We start from the raw sequence: 17,594 nt of genomic DNA, 5'->3' as shown, positions 1-17,594 counted from the left end.
TCACACTCCTTCGGCAACCTCATATCGTTGAATTCCGACCTCTTGTAAATACATGCATCGAAGAATCGCTTTTCCAAAAACAGATTTCCCCAAGCCAGATGGTATGCCAAATGAACGCCGGCCGTTATGCTAGCGTCTCGCGTTTCGTGAATATTTGGGTTGGTGTTGGTACAAGATAGAGGATACAGTCGTTCCGACACTTTTATTTGGCAGATGATGACTACTAGGTACCCAATTTACTCGTTGATCTTAGCCAGGAGCCTGCACATCAAACGTTAGCCGCTATGCCGCAATATGCAACCGCATTCATATGTGTGGTGTAAACGTACTCGTGGTCCCGGAAAAGGCTCAGCTCCTCGTCGCCGACCTTGATGGGGCTTCCGCCGAATTGCGGGATCAAGACCTTGTCGCCGGGTTGTACGCTGGGAGTGACGCGCTTTCCATCTTTGTCGAGCGTGCCAGGGCCGACGGCAATGACCTTGGCTTCGTTGAGCTCCTTGACGGCGGTCTCGGGGAGGAAGATGCCGGTTGCGGTCTTGGCTTCAGGCTTGATGCGCTGGACGAGGATGCGGTCGAGCAGAGGCGCAATGCTGCGGATCGACTTGATTGCGGACTGCGCGGGGGATTGGTTAGCTTGGAGCTGCGCGAGGATGTGCGAAAGTGTGTGTGGTGGGGTGAAAGTGGTCGTCATGCTCGATGCTCGTGTAGAGTGTGCATGGGAAATGCATTGGAACACGGTGGGAACATACCATCTTGACGGATTACAACAATGGGGTATCACAAAGAATTGAACAAGGATAGAGTTGCGCTGGCTTGTAGAGGAGAAAGATGTTCGACGAGAGCTAAACGCGAAGGATGAAGATGTTGTGCTCTGCCCTTCCAGAAAATTCCATGTCCGTGCACTTGCGGTACCTCGGAACAAGCTGCGGAATGCTTCGCATCTCGCGCATTACCAGAACCAGTAACTTTTTGCTTCGGCTTCCGTCTTCTGTTAGTCGCCAGTACATCGGCCTGGAGTGCTTCATATGTGGAGAAGCAATGCCCTCAGATGCGGGCATTGTCACCATACTGCAAGACGGCGCCATGTAGCTAAGATATTCCGACGCACAAACTCAACAAGCACCTTGCCAATCAGCAACGATGAGTTCATGCTGGCTATGCGAGACGGGGTCTTCCAGGAGGGACGGAGCGATTATGTAGCCAGAAATCGTTTGGGTAAGTGCTACCTGCACTTCCTGCAGGTATGCTTCACTAACAGAACGCAGGTGGCATTGGCATTGCTATCAGTGGTGGTGTCGACTCAATGGCACTTGCCGCCCTGTATACACGGTCCCGAGAAAAGAATCCCGAGCTACCCAGTGCTCATGGCTTCATCGTGGACCACCGAGTGAGGCCTGAGAGCACCGAGGAAGCCGAATGGGTTGCAGGGCAATTGCGCTCCAAGTGTGAGATACAGAGCATGGCCCTTGCCGTGTAAACACTAACGCGGTTCAGTCGACATGGTGTCCACCATCCTTCCGCTCACATGGCCCGACGGCTTCAATCTCAAGGACGCGAGGCGATTTGAAACCGAAGCGCGCACACTCCGCTACCAAGCACTAGGTCAGGCATGTAGAGACATGAAGATCACACGTCTCATGGTGGCGCATCATGCAGACGACCAGGCCGAGACAGTCATGATGAGGTTGGCGAATAACAGACTGCGGTCGGGGCTCCAGGCAATGCAGCACAAAGAGTGGATACCAGAGTGCGAGGGCATATACGGTGTATATCACAGCGGCGGATATCCAGAGTCCAATCACAAATCAGACATACCCTTTGCTGTCGAGCGCGGAGGCATACGTATTTTCCGGCCGCTGTTGATGTTCGAGAAGACGAGACTGATCGCAACGTGTAAAGAGATGGGTGTGGATTGGGCAGAGGACCAAACGAATCAGATAAAAACGCTAACATCCCGCAACGCTATACGGCATATTTACAAGAACCACAAACTACCAGAGGCTCTGAGCGTCAAGTCGCTGGTCCATGTTTCGCAACACATGCAAGAGCGCATTAAGCGACATAAAACCCTTGCGAACGAACTCTTCGATAAGTGCCTGATAAAGCTCGACATACGCACAGGCGCTCTGGTCGTCCGGTTCCCTCCATTCTCTGACCTGCTACCCCAGCGAGGCTGCACCGAAGCTGACAATACAGACAAGACCTATGCAAAAAACACAGCATATTGCCTGTTAGAACGTGTGGCGGAGCTAGTCACGCCCAGCTCCAAAACACCCCTGGGGCCACTCGCCGCAACCGTCCACCACATCTACCCCGAGCTTGGAGATCCGGAAGAAGACGAGCAGCTCAGACAATCGAATGGGGCGCGAAAGAACAATTATTGCGTCTACAATGTGTGGTGGCGCTTCTGGGACCAAACTTCGCCGTTTGGCGAGCCTGAGCACCGAGAAACGGGCGTCGATCCGTATTTACCTCATCCACGAGAATGGCTGCTCACCCGGCAACCCTTCGACACACACGAGACCGCAAATGCCAAGTTTCAGATCTTCTATCCCCCACAGACACCGCCAAAGGATAATGTATACAAACTGGTCGATGGTCGTTGGTGGATCCGGGTGCACAACCGTCTTACATACGACACGATCATCCTGCGCATCTTCTCGAAAGAGGACATGCGCTACTTGCCCACTAATCAGCAAAACAAATCTCAAATGCTGGAGCCTCACGCCTCTCGTCCGTACCGCTACGTCATGGCTGCTTTTGAGCTCCTGAAACCAGTCGACGTACGTTTCACCCTGCCTGCCCTTTTTCGAAAAGACAGCGAAACAGGCGAGGAATCTCTACTGGGGTTTCCAACGCTCGACGTGGGCATCGACGGCTTAGGACCACCGTCAAGCTGCCGGTGGGACGTGCGCTATAAGAAAATAGACTTTGGGTCACGGTCAGCGGGCGATATCATTGTTCGGGGTAGCTCAAGCAAGGACATTGTTGTTCAGGACATGAAGGGGAGGATGGTCATCGAACGTGCGGGGAAGGCACGGAACAACAACGGCCGAGCGGCAGAGAGGAAGCAGTACCGTGAAAAGGACCATAGGGACACTCCCACGAGATCCAAACGCAAGGTACATGTTGACGGAAGGGACAACAGGAGAAGAGAGTGGGCAGCAGCTGCCGAGGATGTGGAGAGAAGCATGGACGCAGAGGAGAATGGGTTTACTAAGCGTGCCAGAGGAGGAAAGTGAAGAGTAGGATATGTACCATGAATTTAGCAATTGATACCCCACACAATCCGATACAATGTATCTTGGCTAGACTGCTCTGCTCAGGTACGGTGAGGTGTAAGAAATGTCCTGCAAGGCTAATGCGATGACGTCGTGGGCATAGGCTCGTAAAGTGCATCCAACCAAATGGGGAAGGCAGATATCGTGGGTGCCGTCTCCACCAACGGGCATCGCGTTCCTTCCCCGCCCTGCCTGCAGCGGCACTCGAGCGCCATTGCTTTAAGCTTATTTTGACCGCTACTACTTTGCAGACGGCCTGTGACGCTGGTGCTGGCTTTTGTTGTCTGTTTTACATGATGCATGGTTAGCTCATCTCGGCTGGTAGCCGTGGTGCATCGATCGTGAAAGATGGAAGACGGATGGCCCCACGTCTCGTTGATTCGGTAATGAAAGTGCACCATCCCAGCACCGCGGGGGGAAGATTGCCAGACTAGGGTGTGTGTGGAGCAGCCTCGATGTATGTGGTGCTGCAGATTTACTTACACCGTACCTACCTGATGACACGTGGTGCAAAGTGTGGAAGAAAACCACCAGCCTCAACAAACGCTGTATGGCTTGCTCGTGGTAAAAGTAGTTCTACACGCTATTGACATTGACTCATGCAGTGGATCCCGGCCGGGAAGTCTGCAAGTAGCCACGAGCTCCGCGCTCCAGAGAGAAGCGAGAGTAGTCAGGGACAGGGCGATCCACATTTTTTACGATCCTCAAAACCCTTTGCCATGTTTCGATAAATTGTTCAACTGGGCTGACCCGCGGGTCAAGAGCGATAGAGATGGTGGCTTGTCGGGCATTGATTAATGTGTGGAGTCTGTTCATGGCAAACTTCTCAATGGCATGTTGGCGTTTCAAAGTCATGAAACGGAGCGCAACATGACTTGGTGGTGGTAGTAGTAGTAGTAGTGGTGGTGGTGGTGGTGGTGGTGGTGCACAAGGTCGCTCGCGTCAGGCACAAGGCCGCACGGAAGAGGTCAGCCTCTTGTCGCCAAATTTGCGCCCGTGTGCCTGTGGCGGTGAGCGAGACGCGGATTGGATACGGTCATAATTATTGCCAGGGAGATCGTCTGCGGAGCTTTATCGAGTAATCTGTGCGTACCGTGATGTTGGGCAACAACCGCTGATGACAGGATGCAGATCTCAGCGGAATTTGTTTTTGCGCGTCTCAGGTTCGACAGCCGTCGACACGTGTGGAGAGGTGCTGTTGAGCTGCAAGATGGGCGACTGTCTTGATACGACAGTCATGTAACAGACGGCTTTTAGATGTGGGAGCTAGTCTATGGTGCTGCTGCCCGTGGTCGACGCCCCTTTCACGTGAGTGGAGTATTGAGCCGGCATTGCCCCAGCACACTGGCCAGGTGTTTTCGGCTGATCTGAGATGAAGGTGACAATTCTGAAGAGTCAGTCTGGCTTTAGGCAATTTTCACTTTGCACGCTGTTGTGGAAGGGCGGTGTCCAGCAATATCGATACGGCGATCAATGCTGTGATGGTTTGTGCAAAAGCGGTAGAGGCGTACCTAGGTACTGTGTCGACGCCGTCGATAGATACCAGCCTCGTGAATTATTTGGCACATAAATAAGAAAAGCAAGTCAAGCGTGCGTGAACGCCAGGAAGACCAAGGATGGCGGCACGTAGTCTCTTCGGCTGCATACACCAGCGTACAGTAAGAGTTAGCAATTTGGGCGCCAGGGTCTTGACGACTTTTTGTAAACGGGGATCACGCTTGGAGGGTGGTGGCGTGGCGCGATTCGTTACGTGCAGGCCGCTAGAAGTGTCTAGCCTTGGATGCTCAGACGTGCTTGGCGTGGCGCCAAAGGTCGAGTTGTGCAGAGTTCGCGATGGCGCGACCAGGACGGCTGTTGGTGTAGCACAGCATTTGGAGAGGTGGTGACACGCGTGTCCACAGCAGCCGTTGAGCCGCCCTTTTGTGTCGAGTGAGACTCGAGGAGAGCACTGGGAGGGATGATGTGCATGTGTTGTGGGTTGGCTGCAGCATAGGGATGCCGATCACGGTTATACTGATCGTGGCAGATGGATATACAAGAGTAGTGAGTGGTGCTGACGGCCGATGGATGATGACAACGGCCAAGAGAGCAGATGGCCTAACAGAATAGCTAAATGGCGACAACGACGGCGCCGTTTAATCGTGTCCCGTCGCCGGCTAGCCGTGTCTCGTGAGCGAGCAAAGATAGCAGAGCATCAGGCTCTTTCCTAGGGTTGGCGATCTCTCGAGCAAGTGGTGAAGAGGGGCAGACAGATCATGCGACCAGGCTCCCAGGGTCTGTTGACCACGAGCTTATCAGACGCGTGGGCGCCAACCGCAACAACCCGCCATGTGCCGATGACAGAGAAGAGGGCAGCTTCAGCTCATTCAGCGAACGGCGGGTTGATGCTGGATGCACAGTCGGTGTTTCAGAGGCGCTCAGTGCATAACGTTGGTGAATGGTGCTATTCGGGCGGGCTAGGTGCAGGCGGGACCGTCTAAGTGGACGTGCAGCCGTGAAAGCCAATTTCGCTGCCAGCATCCCTGCATGGGCGAACCCCTACCTAGCAACAGCCCTCACCTTAAAGTTCTCCCATTCCTTGATCGTCTGAGATTTCCTATCCTTCTTTCCTCCTCACCGCCCTTCGCATCTTTAACAAGGTCGTGCCTGCTCCTCTACCGCTGCACTTTTGCAAGCGTAGAACTTTCCCTTTTCCGTACATCTTGTAATACCCAACTATTGAGCTTGCCTCGGTCACACTCCTCTCTTCGAACCCACTTTCGCCTCCACACACACACAAATACAAACACTTGCGCTCCCAACACACAAACAGCCATACGCAACATGTCTGCTCCCGTCGACGCCCCCAAGCCGGTTGAGCACCCCGAGGTTGGCACTGTCGGTACCGTTGAGCCTGCGCCCGCACCAGTTGTCGCTACTGAGCCTGTTGCCGCGGCGCCTGTAGCAGAGGAGGCGCCCAAGACGGAGGAGGTCGCCAATGCTGAGGGCGAGACCGCGGCCGCAGCGCCAGTAGAGGAGGCCAAGGAGGAGAAGGTGGTTGAGCCCATCTACAGCGGCGCGCTTGGCTACAAGGCACCTGGTCTGAAGAAGTGAGTGCCTGAGACTGTCACCGTCGACGTCCTGCTAACAACCCGCCAGCGCTTTCCGCTTCGCCAAGAAGTACTTCTGGTTCGGCGAGGAGCCAGTTCCCGCCGACAACCTGAGGGAGTACCTCCGTGGCGAGAAGCCCGAGATTGCCCACCCCGTTGTCGCGTGGTCCAGCCAGACGGGAAAGGGTCTCCTGTTCTTCGTCAAGCACGCTGACCAGAAGGAGCACCCCGCTGGTGTTCTCAACTTGGTACGACTCAATTCCTTCCCCACGCTGAGAAGGGCACGACTAACACTGAACAGGCCTATGCCACTGATCTCGCCAAGGACGGCGCTGTTGCTTTCTCCCTGAAGATCTTGGGCCACAAGCACACCTTGGAGGCTACCAGCGCTGCTGAGCGCGACGGATGGTTCGTGGCCGTGGAGAAGGCCATCACAGAGGCCAAGGCGTCCAAGGACACGATTGAGTCGAGCGAGGGCTACAAGGAGAACAAGGAGAAGATTGGTAAGTTTGCACACTGTCCACGTCGCGTCGCGTCGCAATGGCACTAGTGGACGATCTGGCCGTGCTGCTGCAGTAGGCTAACATCCCGCAGGCAAGCCCACCGCGCTAGCGGGCGCTACATCCTCCGCCCCCAAGAAGAGCATGGATGCTGCCCCCAAGCTCGCCGAGGGCGAGACTGCCGCCGCCGCCGGTGAGCCCGTCGCTGCTCGTGCTGGCTCTTCGTCGAGCTCCTCTTCCGACGAGGAGAAGCGCAAGAAGGCTGCCAAGAGCAAGTCGCGCTCCGTCTCGCGTGGCAAGCGCGCCAGCCTCTTCGGCGGGCTGCTCGGAAAGAAGGACAAGGAGCACAAGGACGAGACCGACGCCGTCAAGACCGAGCCCGAGGTCAAGACTGAGGAGCCTGCTGCTGTTCCCGCCGTTGTTCCCCACCTCGACGAGAGTGAGTGCATCTTTCCTTTTTACCACGTGCCTCGTACTAATACGTTCCCAGTCCCGGCCACCACTCCCGTCAACGCCAACGATGTTACTCACCCCGCTGAGACCACCACTGAGCCCACCGCTGCCGTTGTCGCTGCCCCTACTGAGGAGGCTGCCAAGGTCGATGAGACCGCTGCTCCCGTAACCCAGGAGAAGCCCAAGCCCCAGAAGCGCGGTTCCATCTTCGGATCCTTCGTTGAGAAGCTCAAGTCTCCTACCACCGAGAAGAAGGAGCACGAGGCTGGTCTCGCCGCCACCCCCGTCAAGGAGAACGAGACCATCCCTGAGGCCTCCAAGCCCCTCGAGGAGGCCCAGGTCGCCGCACCTGTCGTTCCTGAGACCACCACCGCTGCCACTGAGCCAGCGGCCAAGCCTGAGGAGGCCAAGGGTGTCTCCACTCCTTCCAAGGAGAAGGACCACTTCAAGTTCGGAAAGTTCTTTGGCTCCAAGGACCGTGCCAAGTCGCCAGCTCCCGAGCCCAAGGTTGACGCCGCTGCTCCTCAAATCGCGGACACCACCGCTGAGCCCGTCCAGGCTGTCGAGCCTGCTCCCATCGCCGAGACAAAGGTTGAGGCTACCCCAGAGGCTGAGGCCCCCAAGCAAGACAAGCGCAAGTCGTTCTTCGGCAACCTTGGTCGCTCCCTGTCCAAGGCCACCGGCAACAAGGCGCCCAAGGACAAGAAGGAGGCCGCCAGCCCTGCTCCCGTCACCGAGGAGGAGACCGCTGCGCCCGTCGCTGAGGAGAAGAAGGAGGAGACTGCTGCCCCTGTCGTTGGTGATGTTCCCGCTGAGACCAGCGTGGCCGACGCTTCGAAAAGCGCCAACCCGACTGTCGCTACAACTGCGTAAGGTGTGGTGGGAAGATGTCAGCCTTTGCAACGACAGCCACGACGGAATGACGGAAAAGCAAAGACAACGTAAATCCCTTCTTTGACCGCCCGGCCAACTCTGATACCCCCAAAAAATCTGCTTTGGATCTCACCCATGGATTCAGGCGTGTTTATTTGGATCAAGTTTCTTCACATATCCCCTCTCATATTCGATTTCTCCTTGCATCTGGACCAACTCTTTGTCACTCTCTTTTGTGGATGGATGGATCGCGATGGTTTAGACTGATACCACTTTAGTTGTTTCTCTCGTTTTGATACCACTGGCGGATCTCGGACGCACCTTGTTTTATCGCGCAATACCCCGGATACCCTCTGTGTACCGCCTTGTTAGAAGGAGTACTCAAGCGGCCACTAGGGCACATCGACGTAATAATCTCTAATAAACTGTCGTTGCTCTTACTCTGGTTGTCTGTGCTATGTGATGTCCTTGTGTACTTGTGTCTTTGATGTGCTATGCTAAACGGCCTTGTTCAGGATATTGTGTCCTGTCTGTTGTGTAGCACTGGAATACGCTTTCCGAGACTCATCACGGCGGTAGTTGTGTTTGTTACTGAGCCAGTTGAAGAAGATGCGGTCGACCGCTTATTGCATGTATGGATATCGTTCCTATTGACGGAGTGTTTTACACGGCACGAGATACTACTACCTCATTTCTTCTTGCCATCCAAGTCCGAGTAGAAATTCCACCCAAAACTAGCACTCGGATCATTGAACCTCATCTTCTTATCAATCTTTGCAATCTCCTCGACATCCTCCTTGGGCAACGCAAAGTCGCCTTCTAGATTTGCCTTGATCCTCGACTCGGTCTTACTCTTTGGAATAACAGAGTGGCCCATGGCAATACCCCATGCCAGCGCGACCTGCGCGCCGGTCTTGCCATGCTTCTTTCCAATCTCGACGAGGACTGGGTCGTCCATGAGTTTATTCATATTCTTTCCCGCGTCGTAGATTTCATTCTGGTTTCCGAAAGGCGAGTACTGTGTTACATGAATACCTTGTTTCTTGTGGTAGTCTGAGAAGGCGGTTTGCTGGAGATAAGGGTGGCATTCTATCTGGTGGACAGCAGGTACGACGCTGGTTTCTTTGATGAGTCGCTCGAGCTCGCCTTTGCTAAAGTTGGAGACGCCGATTGCGCGGGTTTTCCCGCTCTTGAAGCACTTCTCCATGGCTTTGTACGTGTCGACGTAGTCGCTGTCGCCTGGCTTGGTCTTGCCGTTGGCGTCCTTGGGGAACATGTCGGAACTGCGGGCAAAAGGGGAGGGCCAGTGCATGAGGTAGAGGTCGAGGTAGTCAGTTCCTAGGTCTTTGAGCGAAGCGTCGAGAGCAGCTTCTACGTCGTCGGGGTGGTGCGAGTTGTTCCATAGCTTGGTTGTGATGAAGAGCTCTGAACGGGGGATGCCGGATTTCTTGATGGCGGCGGCGACGGCAGGTTCGGTGCCGTAGATGCGTGCTGTGTCGATGTGGCGGTAGCCGGATTTGAGGGCGATGGTGACGGCTCTGATGCACGTGTTAGTAATTGTCAGGCTCCTTGGTGATGAGCGATAAGCTTACGGCTCCTGAGTCTCCTTGTCCTGCCATGTTCCAAATCCGACGGCTGGGATCTTTGCGCCCGTGTTGAGGGTAAAAGTTGTGCCACTGTGTGCCATTCTGACTTGTTGCGGGTGGAGTTGTCGCGTTATTTGCGATGGTCTGTTTGTGGGCGTTGTGCGTAAGGAACGCGAGGCGGATGACGCGAACATGTTGGCGTTGTTTGTGCTGTAGGAATATACAATGCTGTCCTCTTAGTGAGTCTTTATGGTACTCGCGTTGGGAGTAGTTCGTCGTCATGGCGGCCCATGTTCCCTCGGGGAGAATGCCGATGATGTCACAGGGTCAACTGCACCCATCATGGTATCGGCAGATGATGTTGTGACTTTTGAGTTAGATGGAACGATAGTGAAAACGTGAAGAACAGTTCAGAGTCAGATCAGTTCCCTCTCATCAGAATAGCTGAATCAACGTTCTGTTAGATGAACGTGGTGATGTTGCTGACCCAGGGTTAAGCACAGACCGGAGATACTGATCTAATATTTGTGTGCGAATGAACTCATTGTCATCTAACATGTGCATTGTTGAAGCACTGACTAGTGAAATGAGGACGCCACGGATATCTTGAGCGTCTGCTCTGCCATAATGCAAGACTCAATGGTACGTGCTACCTTACGCGCTGTAGCCCAGCCATCTAGAGCACATGCTCTACCGTTGTCATCTCAATGTGTTTTTTTAGATGAATTGTGGACGAAGCGTGATCAAGGTAAAGATTAAGTTTTATTCCAGTGGGGTTCAGAAATATTTCAGACCTAAGCTGGCCAATTCAATTACAAGCTCGCAGTAGTGATATGCCAAAGAATTTTCAGACATGCTGGTAGAGGGGAGGAAAAATGGGGAATGAAAGGAAAGGGTATCAAACAAGCCACCGACCAAACTCACTCCAGCGAAGAGTACATCCATCGCTGAAAGCCCAAGTATGCGCTGATCAAGCTGCACAAAAAGGTCAGACACCACGCAGCAGGTGTCTCACCATCGCTGCTGCTGTCCGGCCGTGTAGACTGAAGAAAAGGAGGATCAGTTTCGCTACCGCCAGATGACACATGGCCAGAAGCGTCGATATTAGGATCTTCTATGCCCAAGTCCCGGAACGAGAAGACATGTGCTTCAAGCACAAAGTTCAGGTGCTCAGTGAGAGACCTAAGAACCCGCGTGAGCCACGATTCCCATACTTTTGGATGGACAAGCGTAGGGATGCGGACATGCAAGGGAAGTGTTGTTTACTGGAATACGAGCGCAGTGAGGGTGAAGTTGTTAGCAAAGTCCCAGTAAGAATGAGATTCCAGCGTGTCGGTGTCCTGGTAGACGCGTCCGCCGTAGACGAGGCGGACTATGACGGTGGGATCGAGCTATGTGTTGTTAGCCATGTGGTTGCTTTGCGCAGGCTGTGTAGCGAAGGGCGAGAAGTCGTACCTTTGCTTGGCCCTTTAGCTTCTCAATGATGGTTGCGACAGTGTCTCTCATCCGAATGACGACCAGAACATCCTTCTGGTCATGGCTCGTCCTTAGTCGCACACGTACAAGGCCATTGGAATCGTCATCGACCAGGTCGTCAGGCGTGTTCTGCTGCATAGCGTTGGAGCTGGCATGTCCAGCCACGTCCTTGTCGTCCATGTCGCCCTCTTCCGCCAGTCCCTCTGGTTGCACCACGACCCATTCGGGGACTTTGTACTGGACGCCGGTGGGATCGTATACACCTCGCCAGAGTAGTCCCGTCGGACAGGTGCAGTCATTGGCATCGAGCATCGTCTGGGCCTCCTGCAGCTCCCCGGCCTGTAGATGTTGCGCCACGAGGCGTATCGCGCGCCATGTCTGCTCGGAACCGGTCACCTGTGTGTCCCACCAGTCTCCACGCTCCTTCTCAAGGCGCGATGGCGTCCATGCCAGGGCCGTCGAGGCAGTCAGAGGTTTGGCGCGGCTGCTGGTCTTTGTAGCGATGGAAGCGAGCGTCGAGGGCAGGCGCGAGCGCTGGGCCGAGGGAATGGGCTTCAGGGGCGTGTTTGGGCGATTGTCGGCTCGCGGCGGGGGCACATTGCCCTGCGAGGCGTGTGAGGCGCGTGGCGAGGGAATGGAGCTCGGTCGCGTCGAAGGCGCTGTGATGTTGCGCGACGACGAATGCGCGCGCACAGCAGGCGGACTGTCGTCGCTCGTGCGTGAGGCGCAACAACCCTAAATGACGTAGGTTAGAGTGTGCGCGACACAGCGGAATGTGCGCTGAGGCATTGCGATCTGCATCGAGCATACCATTGTGGAATCCTGCTACCCCTCAACCGTGGGCTGAGCCGACATGTGTGGGCGAACAATGCGCGGAGCGAGCGTACGACTACACCAGCAATACGAAATGGGTATGGATGCAAGTGAAGGATGATCGCATGAGCATAGTCTTGGTCGGGTGAGGGCGTACGAGGCGAGTCGAGTCAAGACGAGGCTGTAGGGACTCGGGCAAGTATCAATCGATAGCAGCAAGGCGCAGTCTACAACCTCTGTATTGGTTGCATGGCTGCCGCGGTACGCCATCCGCTCTTCCCGTCATCAGAGTAAAAAGAAAACTTGTATGAATGGCTCGCCACGCATTTCCATGTGCACAAGCATGGCTGGGCCGGTCCATTTGGGAGCTGTGTCTAGTCACCTGGCCAGCACGCTGTCGTGGTCAAGTGAGCGTCATGCAACGGCTCGATCCACCCAACCATCCCTTCCGAGCTGCGCCGCCTGCCGTGTACTGCATGCAGCACATCATCATCACCATCATCATCATCATGTTTTACCAAGTGCAACAACAACACCACTCTGAACATATGCGTGAAATTCAAGACGCGTACTGAGTACAGCCAAGCTAAGCATAACTCCCCGCCGCCCAACTCTTCCTACTTTCCCGCCGATCTTCGCCCTCAAAGAAGATGGCGACGCGATTCGGCTCCCCCTTCCCTCCCTCATGGTAGTCGTACTTGATCTTCTTGAACTTTAGTGCCCTGGTCTCTTTTATCTCGTCCCCACTCATCACCATGGCCGACTCGCCCTTGACCCGACTCACAACCGGGTTCAGCAACATAGCCATACTAAAGTAACTCTCATCCCGCACAATCGTACGATTAGCGAACACGACCAACATGCAGAGTGCCAGGAATTGGATAAAGCAAATCCCACCCAAAATACTCAAGATGTACGACCAGTCCACGTTGAGTTGTTGCCCTTGCGAGGGAACAACCGTTTGGTCTGTGACGTGGTAGCGGATGCCGTGGTCGTCAAACCCCGCTACTGCACCAATCGTGAAGCGCATTAGCAGGTCTTCAAGATCTTCCTTCTTGAGCTCGTCCGCTGGTGACCATTTGGACCCTTGGCTGTAGGATCGCGTCTGTTTATCGTACCAGCTGTTCCAGGGGAAGCCTGTCCAGCCAAGTGCCCCAGCGGCTATGCGTGCAAAGTCGTCGCTGCCAAAGACTGCATCCGAAGCGTTGCGACCGTTTACTATGATGTCGTTTTTGAACTTGCCAGACTCCACTTCTCCGACGGTATTGTTGCAGAGGAACAGCGACGTGTCGTTCACACGTATGTCATCTGGTAGTCGGACCACGGTAAAGTTTGTGCACCTCGGACCACAGCCTTCATACACAGATGCCATCCAAGTCACGGACCCCCAAGCTGTTTCAGTGACATTGTGCTGCGTATATTCTTCGGTCCCTGGCTTCCTTCCCATGAGATATATACCACGTTCGTCGTCCTGCAGCGTGCTATTCTGTAGCTCAAGCTTTTCGCATGTTGCCTGCACGCTTATAGTGCGGGAGCTAGCTACATAGTTGATCCACGGATGCTTTGGGTCGCGGTTGAAGAAGCGATAGTGCCAGGCGTCGTCGCCTCTGTAGATGGGTGCGCCTTGTAAGCCGGATGGATCGGTTGTCATTTCTTCGATAGTCGTAAAAGGGAAGTCCGGGTAATCCATGGCCTGCGTGCCGAATACCCAAGCCGTCTCGAGCGAGTTCTCGGTGAATCGGGGCTTCCCATCGATCAGCATGGGTGAGGTGTCATTAACAGACCACCCATTCATGTCGGCAACAATGACAGTGCCATGGGAGAAAAGGGGAAGGTCCGAGTTCTCCATCGGCCAGAACAAACTCAGCAATGCAACCAAGATCTGAGAGCCAATGTTGATAGACAGCCAAGCTAGGCACGCCAGCCACATCCACTTGGTTCCATCGTCTCTGACGTCCTTGAACCAGCCAAACTTGCGTAGCCACTTCTTGCCACGAAATCCAGGCGAGCTGAGAATCATCAACTTGGTGACCTTGGCAAGCGAGCTCAGGTGCAATATGAGGTCAAACACCTCCAGACTAACATAGCGTCTGGTAAGAAACGACCACCGAAACACGGACGCGTAGTGTTTCAACGACGCTAAAATGTTCAGACCCAGACACAGCGAGATACCAATTGTGAGCGAGTTGAAGATTCGGACATCGAGATTGGAGAGGACGATGCGGCCGCGGAATCCTTCCCACGATTTGAGTGTGACACACATGGCTGCACTGAAGAACAGTGTCACGAGGAGCTTCATCGCTCCAGTCTTCAGGAGCGTCATCCGAGCCTCATGGTGGTCGAAACGCTTAACCTTTTTGTGATGTTTGTTCTGGAATGTTCCGTCTTCTACGTCGAATATGGAGCTGGGGGTACGGGGGGTGTTCAGGGTCGTGTATGCACCACCTTTGGAGTCTATGATTTCGGGCGACAGAACCATCGGGGGCGAGTACGACGTATCGTCGGGTGCGTACGATGTATCGTGCTGCATGGCTACATCTCCACTGTCGTAACTTGGCGGTTCGGCTGAGCTCATCAACGGTGCAACGTCCGAATGCCCGCCACTGACTGTGCGGTTGCGGTCCATCGCTATTTGCTTCGTTTCGACAAGTTAATGTATCGGAGCTTTACTCCACAGCTGTAAAGGTGGGCTTGCTCAGCTTCAGCTCCCGTACCCAGTCAGACGGGAAGGTGCAAGCGTTCCGGATGGATCTAGCCTAACCAAGTAGCGAGTAGGGCTGCATGCGTGTGCGTCGGCAAGATCGGAATCGCTGATACAATGGTAGTGGTTGCGGTTACTGGATATATGAAGACAAACAAGAGCTATCGCGGGGTAGATTGCAAGGCTTTGCCTAGGGAAGTCGCAGGAGGTATGATCCAAGGCAGAGGATATGGAACGATTTCCATGAGCGCACATGGCGTTCTTATCGCTTCCTCCCGACGGGTTCCCGCGCAGCGATCCAGGAAGCATTGAGGGCTCTGGGGGCTGAAAGTTTGGGGGCCTGAACAAGCGCAGCTGCAAGCCCCTTGAGCTGCACAAGGCAGGCGAAGCAACGAGACAACCCCGCTGGAAGAACAGACGATGAGAGGCATCAGGGTATAATAATAGAAGATGGAAGAATCGTTCTGCTACTCACCATGCGCCTATCGTGAAGCAGCCCCCGATACAAAAGCGTGATTCAGCTCATGATCCTATGCGTCCTGCATTCTACCGAACGGAAGGCTGAGTCTTACACTAGAGCCAATGAGTGTAGTGACCGGTCATCCTATTGTTAGCACCCGTAGTCTGTTGAGTCCACATTGTTTTATCGAGGCGCATCTAGCGTTTTGAGTGTGCAGGTGGCTTGAAGCCACGAGGGGGCTGAAGTCCTCACTCGCCTAGAATGCAACGGCGGGAGGGTACTTGAGTAGCGCGGGAAGCGTAAGGCGGAAAGCTTGTACTGTAGGATGTCGCAGAATACGCCTGGATTGGCTCTACGCTTGCGAAAATTATGCGAGGATGCAAGAGGGCCCAGATCAGTGTTTTGTGAATGTTGTTGTAGATGTTGTTGTAGGCGACGTGACTGTCCGCGTGGGAGGGGAGTATCTGAACTTCGGCCGCGGCTCGCACGCCTGACGACTTTGTCAGCTTGCACTCACCAACCCCGGACGGCGAACAGGCACTGCAACCATTCTGTACTGCTGTATGCAACGCATCCGTCACCACGATGCTACGGAGTGGTGGATTTAGCGATGATCCGCGGGCGAGAGCTCCACGCCGACCATTCCCACATGGCACTACTGGTAGATGACAAATGATTGTGGGGAAGATACCTCGAAGGGCGCGACAGCAATTGACATCGACACGTTCGTTGTCGTATTTATTCTCGTTTTGTTTGCAGCTATTCAATACCACAACCAAGCAACAATGTTATCGTCAAAGGTAATCCTATTTGACCTCCCTAGCAGAGACGGCATCGCGTGGTCGTTGAACCCATGGAAGAGTACGTTCCTTCCAGATCAACTATGTTACATCGGGAACACTGACAAGCTTGTAGCTCGCATGATCTTGAACTACAAGAAGATTGACTACACGACCGAGTGGGTGGAGTACCCCAACGTAGCACCAAAGTTCAAATCCCTCGGCATTCCCCCAAATCCCAAGGACGCACCTGGCTATTCCTCCGACTACACCATTCCTGCTATCAAGCATGCAAACGGAACCTACCAAATGGACTCATGGCCTATTGCTTTGGAGCTCGAGAAGCAGTACCCAACCCCTTCTTTACATCTCGACGATCCAATCGTCGTGAGGATCAGGGACCATATTCCCAAGATAATAGGTCCGCTCAGGCCCCTACTGATCCCTCAGGTACCAGTAGTGATGTTGAACAAGCCGAGCGCTGATTACTATTACGAGACGAGGGAGAAGATGTTCGGGAAGCCACTGGAACAAGTAGAGAAGGATGCTAATGCGGAGGAGTGCTGGGAGAAGGCTGCAGCGCCGGCAAAGGAGATGGGCGATCTACTGAGGAAGAATGGCGGCCTGTACTTTCTCGGTCAGACTGGTAAGTTAACACGTCCCCAGTGGAAGATTTTCACCATGTATGCTAATCAGGAAGCAGTCTCTTATGCTGACTTCATCCTCGTGTCTATGTTGCATTTCATCAGACGCATAAACGAGGATTATTTCAGGAGGGTTCTGGCTCTCGATGATACCTTCCCAAACGTCTTTGAGGCGAGCAAGCAGTGGTTGGAGAAAGAAGATTAGTTCGTACGTTGCACGTAACCCAGAGGCCTATTCTACTCAATCAAAGTATCAACAAGTACCTTGGCCTTGCGCAACACTTCTCGATCCGTTTCGTAAAATAGCAACTGTTCAGCTTCAAGATAGGAGAACAGGCCTGTCTCAACACCCTCTTCACCAGGCCCTTTTGTTTCACCAGCAACTTCATACATCATCGCGACATACCACCAAATAATCTTGACGCCCTGGCCCTCCCTCACATTTCTGACAGTAACCATGAAAGGCTCCACCGAACTATGCAACATGCGCGGCACATCAGGAGCAGCCGCCGCATCACCTGCCAGAGGCGTTCTAGCAACCATGTCCACAGGCAGGATCTGACATCTATACCCAGTTTCCTCGTATACTTCGCGCAGTGCCGCTTGTCTATGCGCTTCTCCAACGTTTCGCCGTCCTTTGGGTAGCACCCACATGTTTGTTTTAGCGACGTGGATGAGGCAGATCTTCTGGAGAGTGGGGTCGTGAACAACGGCGCCGCAGCTCTCGATGAAGTTTTCCGAGGTGTATTGGCGTGTCGGACAGGGCGATTGTGCCATGTTGTATGCGAAGAGGCGCCTGGTATCAATGGTGGGGATGTGCATTATCATGATCGATGCCTAAACTGTAGCTTGATGGTAGTCGGGTTAGACCAATGAAATCATAGCCAACGCAAGGATGCGAGGAACCTCATTTTTGGTGAGTGCAGTACGCTGGTGCAA

At 54.1% G+C, this 17,594-nt stretch overlaps 7 protein-coding genes across 7 annotated transcripts; 3 read left to right on the top strand and 4 right to left on the bottom strand.

Annotated features, from left to right (window-relative positions):
• Positions 1-17: 17 nt before the first annotated feature.
• Positions 18-842, bottom strand: ACET3X_009596 (uncharacterized protein). Its single transcript, XM_069456255.1, has 3 exons — positions 750-842; positions 330-613; positions 18-261 (listed from the first exon to the last, which is right to left on the bottom strand). The coding sequence occupies exons 1-3, from the start codon at positions 750-752 to the stop codon at positions 237-239; spliced, it is 312 nt and encodes a 103-aa protein (XP_069302429.1). The 5' UTR covers positions 753-842; the 3' UTR covers positions 18-236.
• Positions 843-1,148: 306 nt separating this feature from the next.
• ACET3X_009595 (uncharacterized protein) lies at positions 1,149-3,242 on the top strand (the record flags this gene model as incomplete). The annotated part of the gene is made up of 3 exons (XM_069456254.1): positions 1,149-1,215; positions 1,266-1,445; positions 1,495-3,242. 3 exons carry the CDS (start codon positions 1,149-1,151, stop codon positions 3,240-3,242), a joined length of 1,995 nt encoding a protein of 664 aa, XP_069302428.1.
• A 2,654-nt stretch (positions 3,243-5,896) lies between these two features.
• On the top strand, positions 5,897-8,629 carry ACET3X_009594 (uncharacterized protein). Its single transcript, XM_069456253.1, has 5 exons — positions 5,897-6,370; positions 6,420-6,618; positions 6,672-6,873; positions 6,965-7,309; positions 7,361-8,629. Exons 1-5 carry the CDS (start codon positions 6,105-6,107, stop codon positions 8,194-8,196), a joined length of 1,848 nt encoding a protein of 615 aa, XP_069302427.1. The 5' UTR covers positions 5,897-6,104; the 3' UTR covers positions 8,197-8,629.
• A 255-nt stretch (positions 8,630-8,884) lies between these two features.
• Positions 8,885-9,883, bottom strand: ACET3X_009593 (uncharacterized protein; the record flags this gene model as incomplete). Its single annotated transcript, XM_069456252.1, has 2 exons — positions 8,885-9,734; positions 9,789-9,883. The coding sequence occupies 2 exons, from the start codon at positions 9,881-9,883 to the stop codon at positions 8,885-8,887; spliced, it is 945 nt and encodes a 314-aa protein (XP_069302426.1).
• Positions 9,884-10,526: 643 nt separating this feature from the next.
• ACET3X_009592 (uncharacterized protein) lies at positions 10,527-12,268 on the bottom strand. The gene is made up of 3 exons (XM_069456251.1): positions 12,069-12,268; positions 11,238-11,993; positions 10,527-11,173 (listed from the first exon to the last, which is right to left on the bottom strand). Exons 1-3 carry the CDS (start codon positions 12,069-12,071, stop codon positions 11,045-11,047), a joined length of 888 nt encoding a protein of 295 aa, XP_069302425.1. The 5' UTR covers positions 12,072-12,268; the 3' UTR covers positions 10,527-11,044.
• A 316-nt stretch (positions 12,269-12,584) lies between these two features.
• On the bottom strand, positions 12,585-15,636 carry ACET3X_009591 (uncharacterized protein). The gene has a single exon (XM_069456250.1). The coding sequence runs from the start codon at positions 14,695-14,697 to the stop codon at positions 12,658-12,660; it is 2,040 nt and encodes a 679-aa protein (XP_069302424.1). The 5' UTR covers positions 14,698-15,636; the 3' UTR covers positions 12,585-12,657.
• Positions 15,637-16,017: 381 nt separating this feature from the next.
• ACET3X_009590 (uncharacterized protein) lies at positions 16,018-16,860 on the top strand (the record flags this gene model as incomplete). The annotated part of the gene is made up of 3 exons (XM_069456249.1): positions 16,018-16,093; positions 16,148-16,657; positions 16,715-16,860. 3 exons carry the CDS (start codon positions 16,018-16,020, stop codon positions 16,858-16,860), a joined length of 732 nt encoding a protein of 243 aa, XP_069302423.1.
• Between the last annotated feature and the right edge of the window lie 734 nt (positions 16,861-17,594).

Source organism: Alternaria dauci, chromosome 10 (assembly GCF_042100115.1).
Source record: "Alternaria dauci strain A2016 chromosome 10, whole genome shotgun sequence".
Taxonomy (NCBI): domain Eukaryota; kingdom Fungi; phylum Ascomycota; class Dothideomycetes; order Pleosporales; family Pleosporaceae; genus Alternaria; species Alternaria dauci.
This window is presented reverse-complemented; position numbering and strand designations above follow the sequence as displayed.

What these genes read in the sequence shown, in the direction of transcription:
- ACET3X_009596 (XM_069456255.1), bottom strand. An exon ending in AGCCTTTTCCGGGACCACGA is followed by an intron (nt 262 to 329) that starts GTACGTTTACAC and finishes TTTGATGTGCAG; the next exon opens with GCTCCTGGCTAAGATCAACG.
- ACET3X_009594 (XM_069456253.1), top strand. Translation starts at nt 6,105, where the DNA reads ATGTCTGCTCCCGTCGACGCCCCCAAGCCGGTTGAGCACCCCGAGGTT. An exon ending in CCGCTGGTGTTCTCAACTTG is followed by an intron (nt 6,619 to 6,671) that starts GTACGACTCAAT and finishes AACACTGAACAG; the next exon opens with GCCTATGCCACTGATCTCGC. An exon ending in GGAGAACAAGGAGAAGATTG is followed by an intron (nt 6,874 to 6,964) that starts GTAAGTTTGCAC and finishes AACATCCCGCAG; the next exon opens with GCAAGCCCACCGCGCTAGCG.
- ACET3X_009592 (XM_069456251.1), bottom strand. An exon ending in AGCTAAAGGGCCAAGCAAAG is followed by an intron (nt 11,174 to 11,237) that starts GTACGACTTCTC and finishes AACAACACATAG; the next exon opens with CTCGATCCCACCGTCATAGT.
- ACET3X_009591 (XM_069456250.1), bottom strand. Translation starts at nt 14,697, where the DNA reads ATGGACCGCAACCGCACAGTCAGTGGCGGGCATTCGGACGTTGCACCG.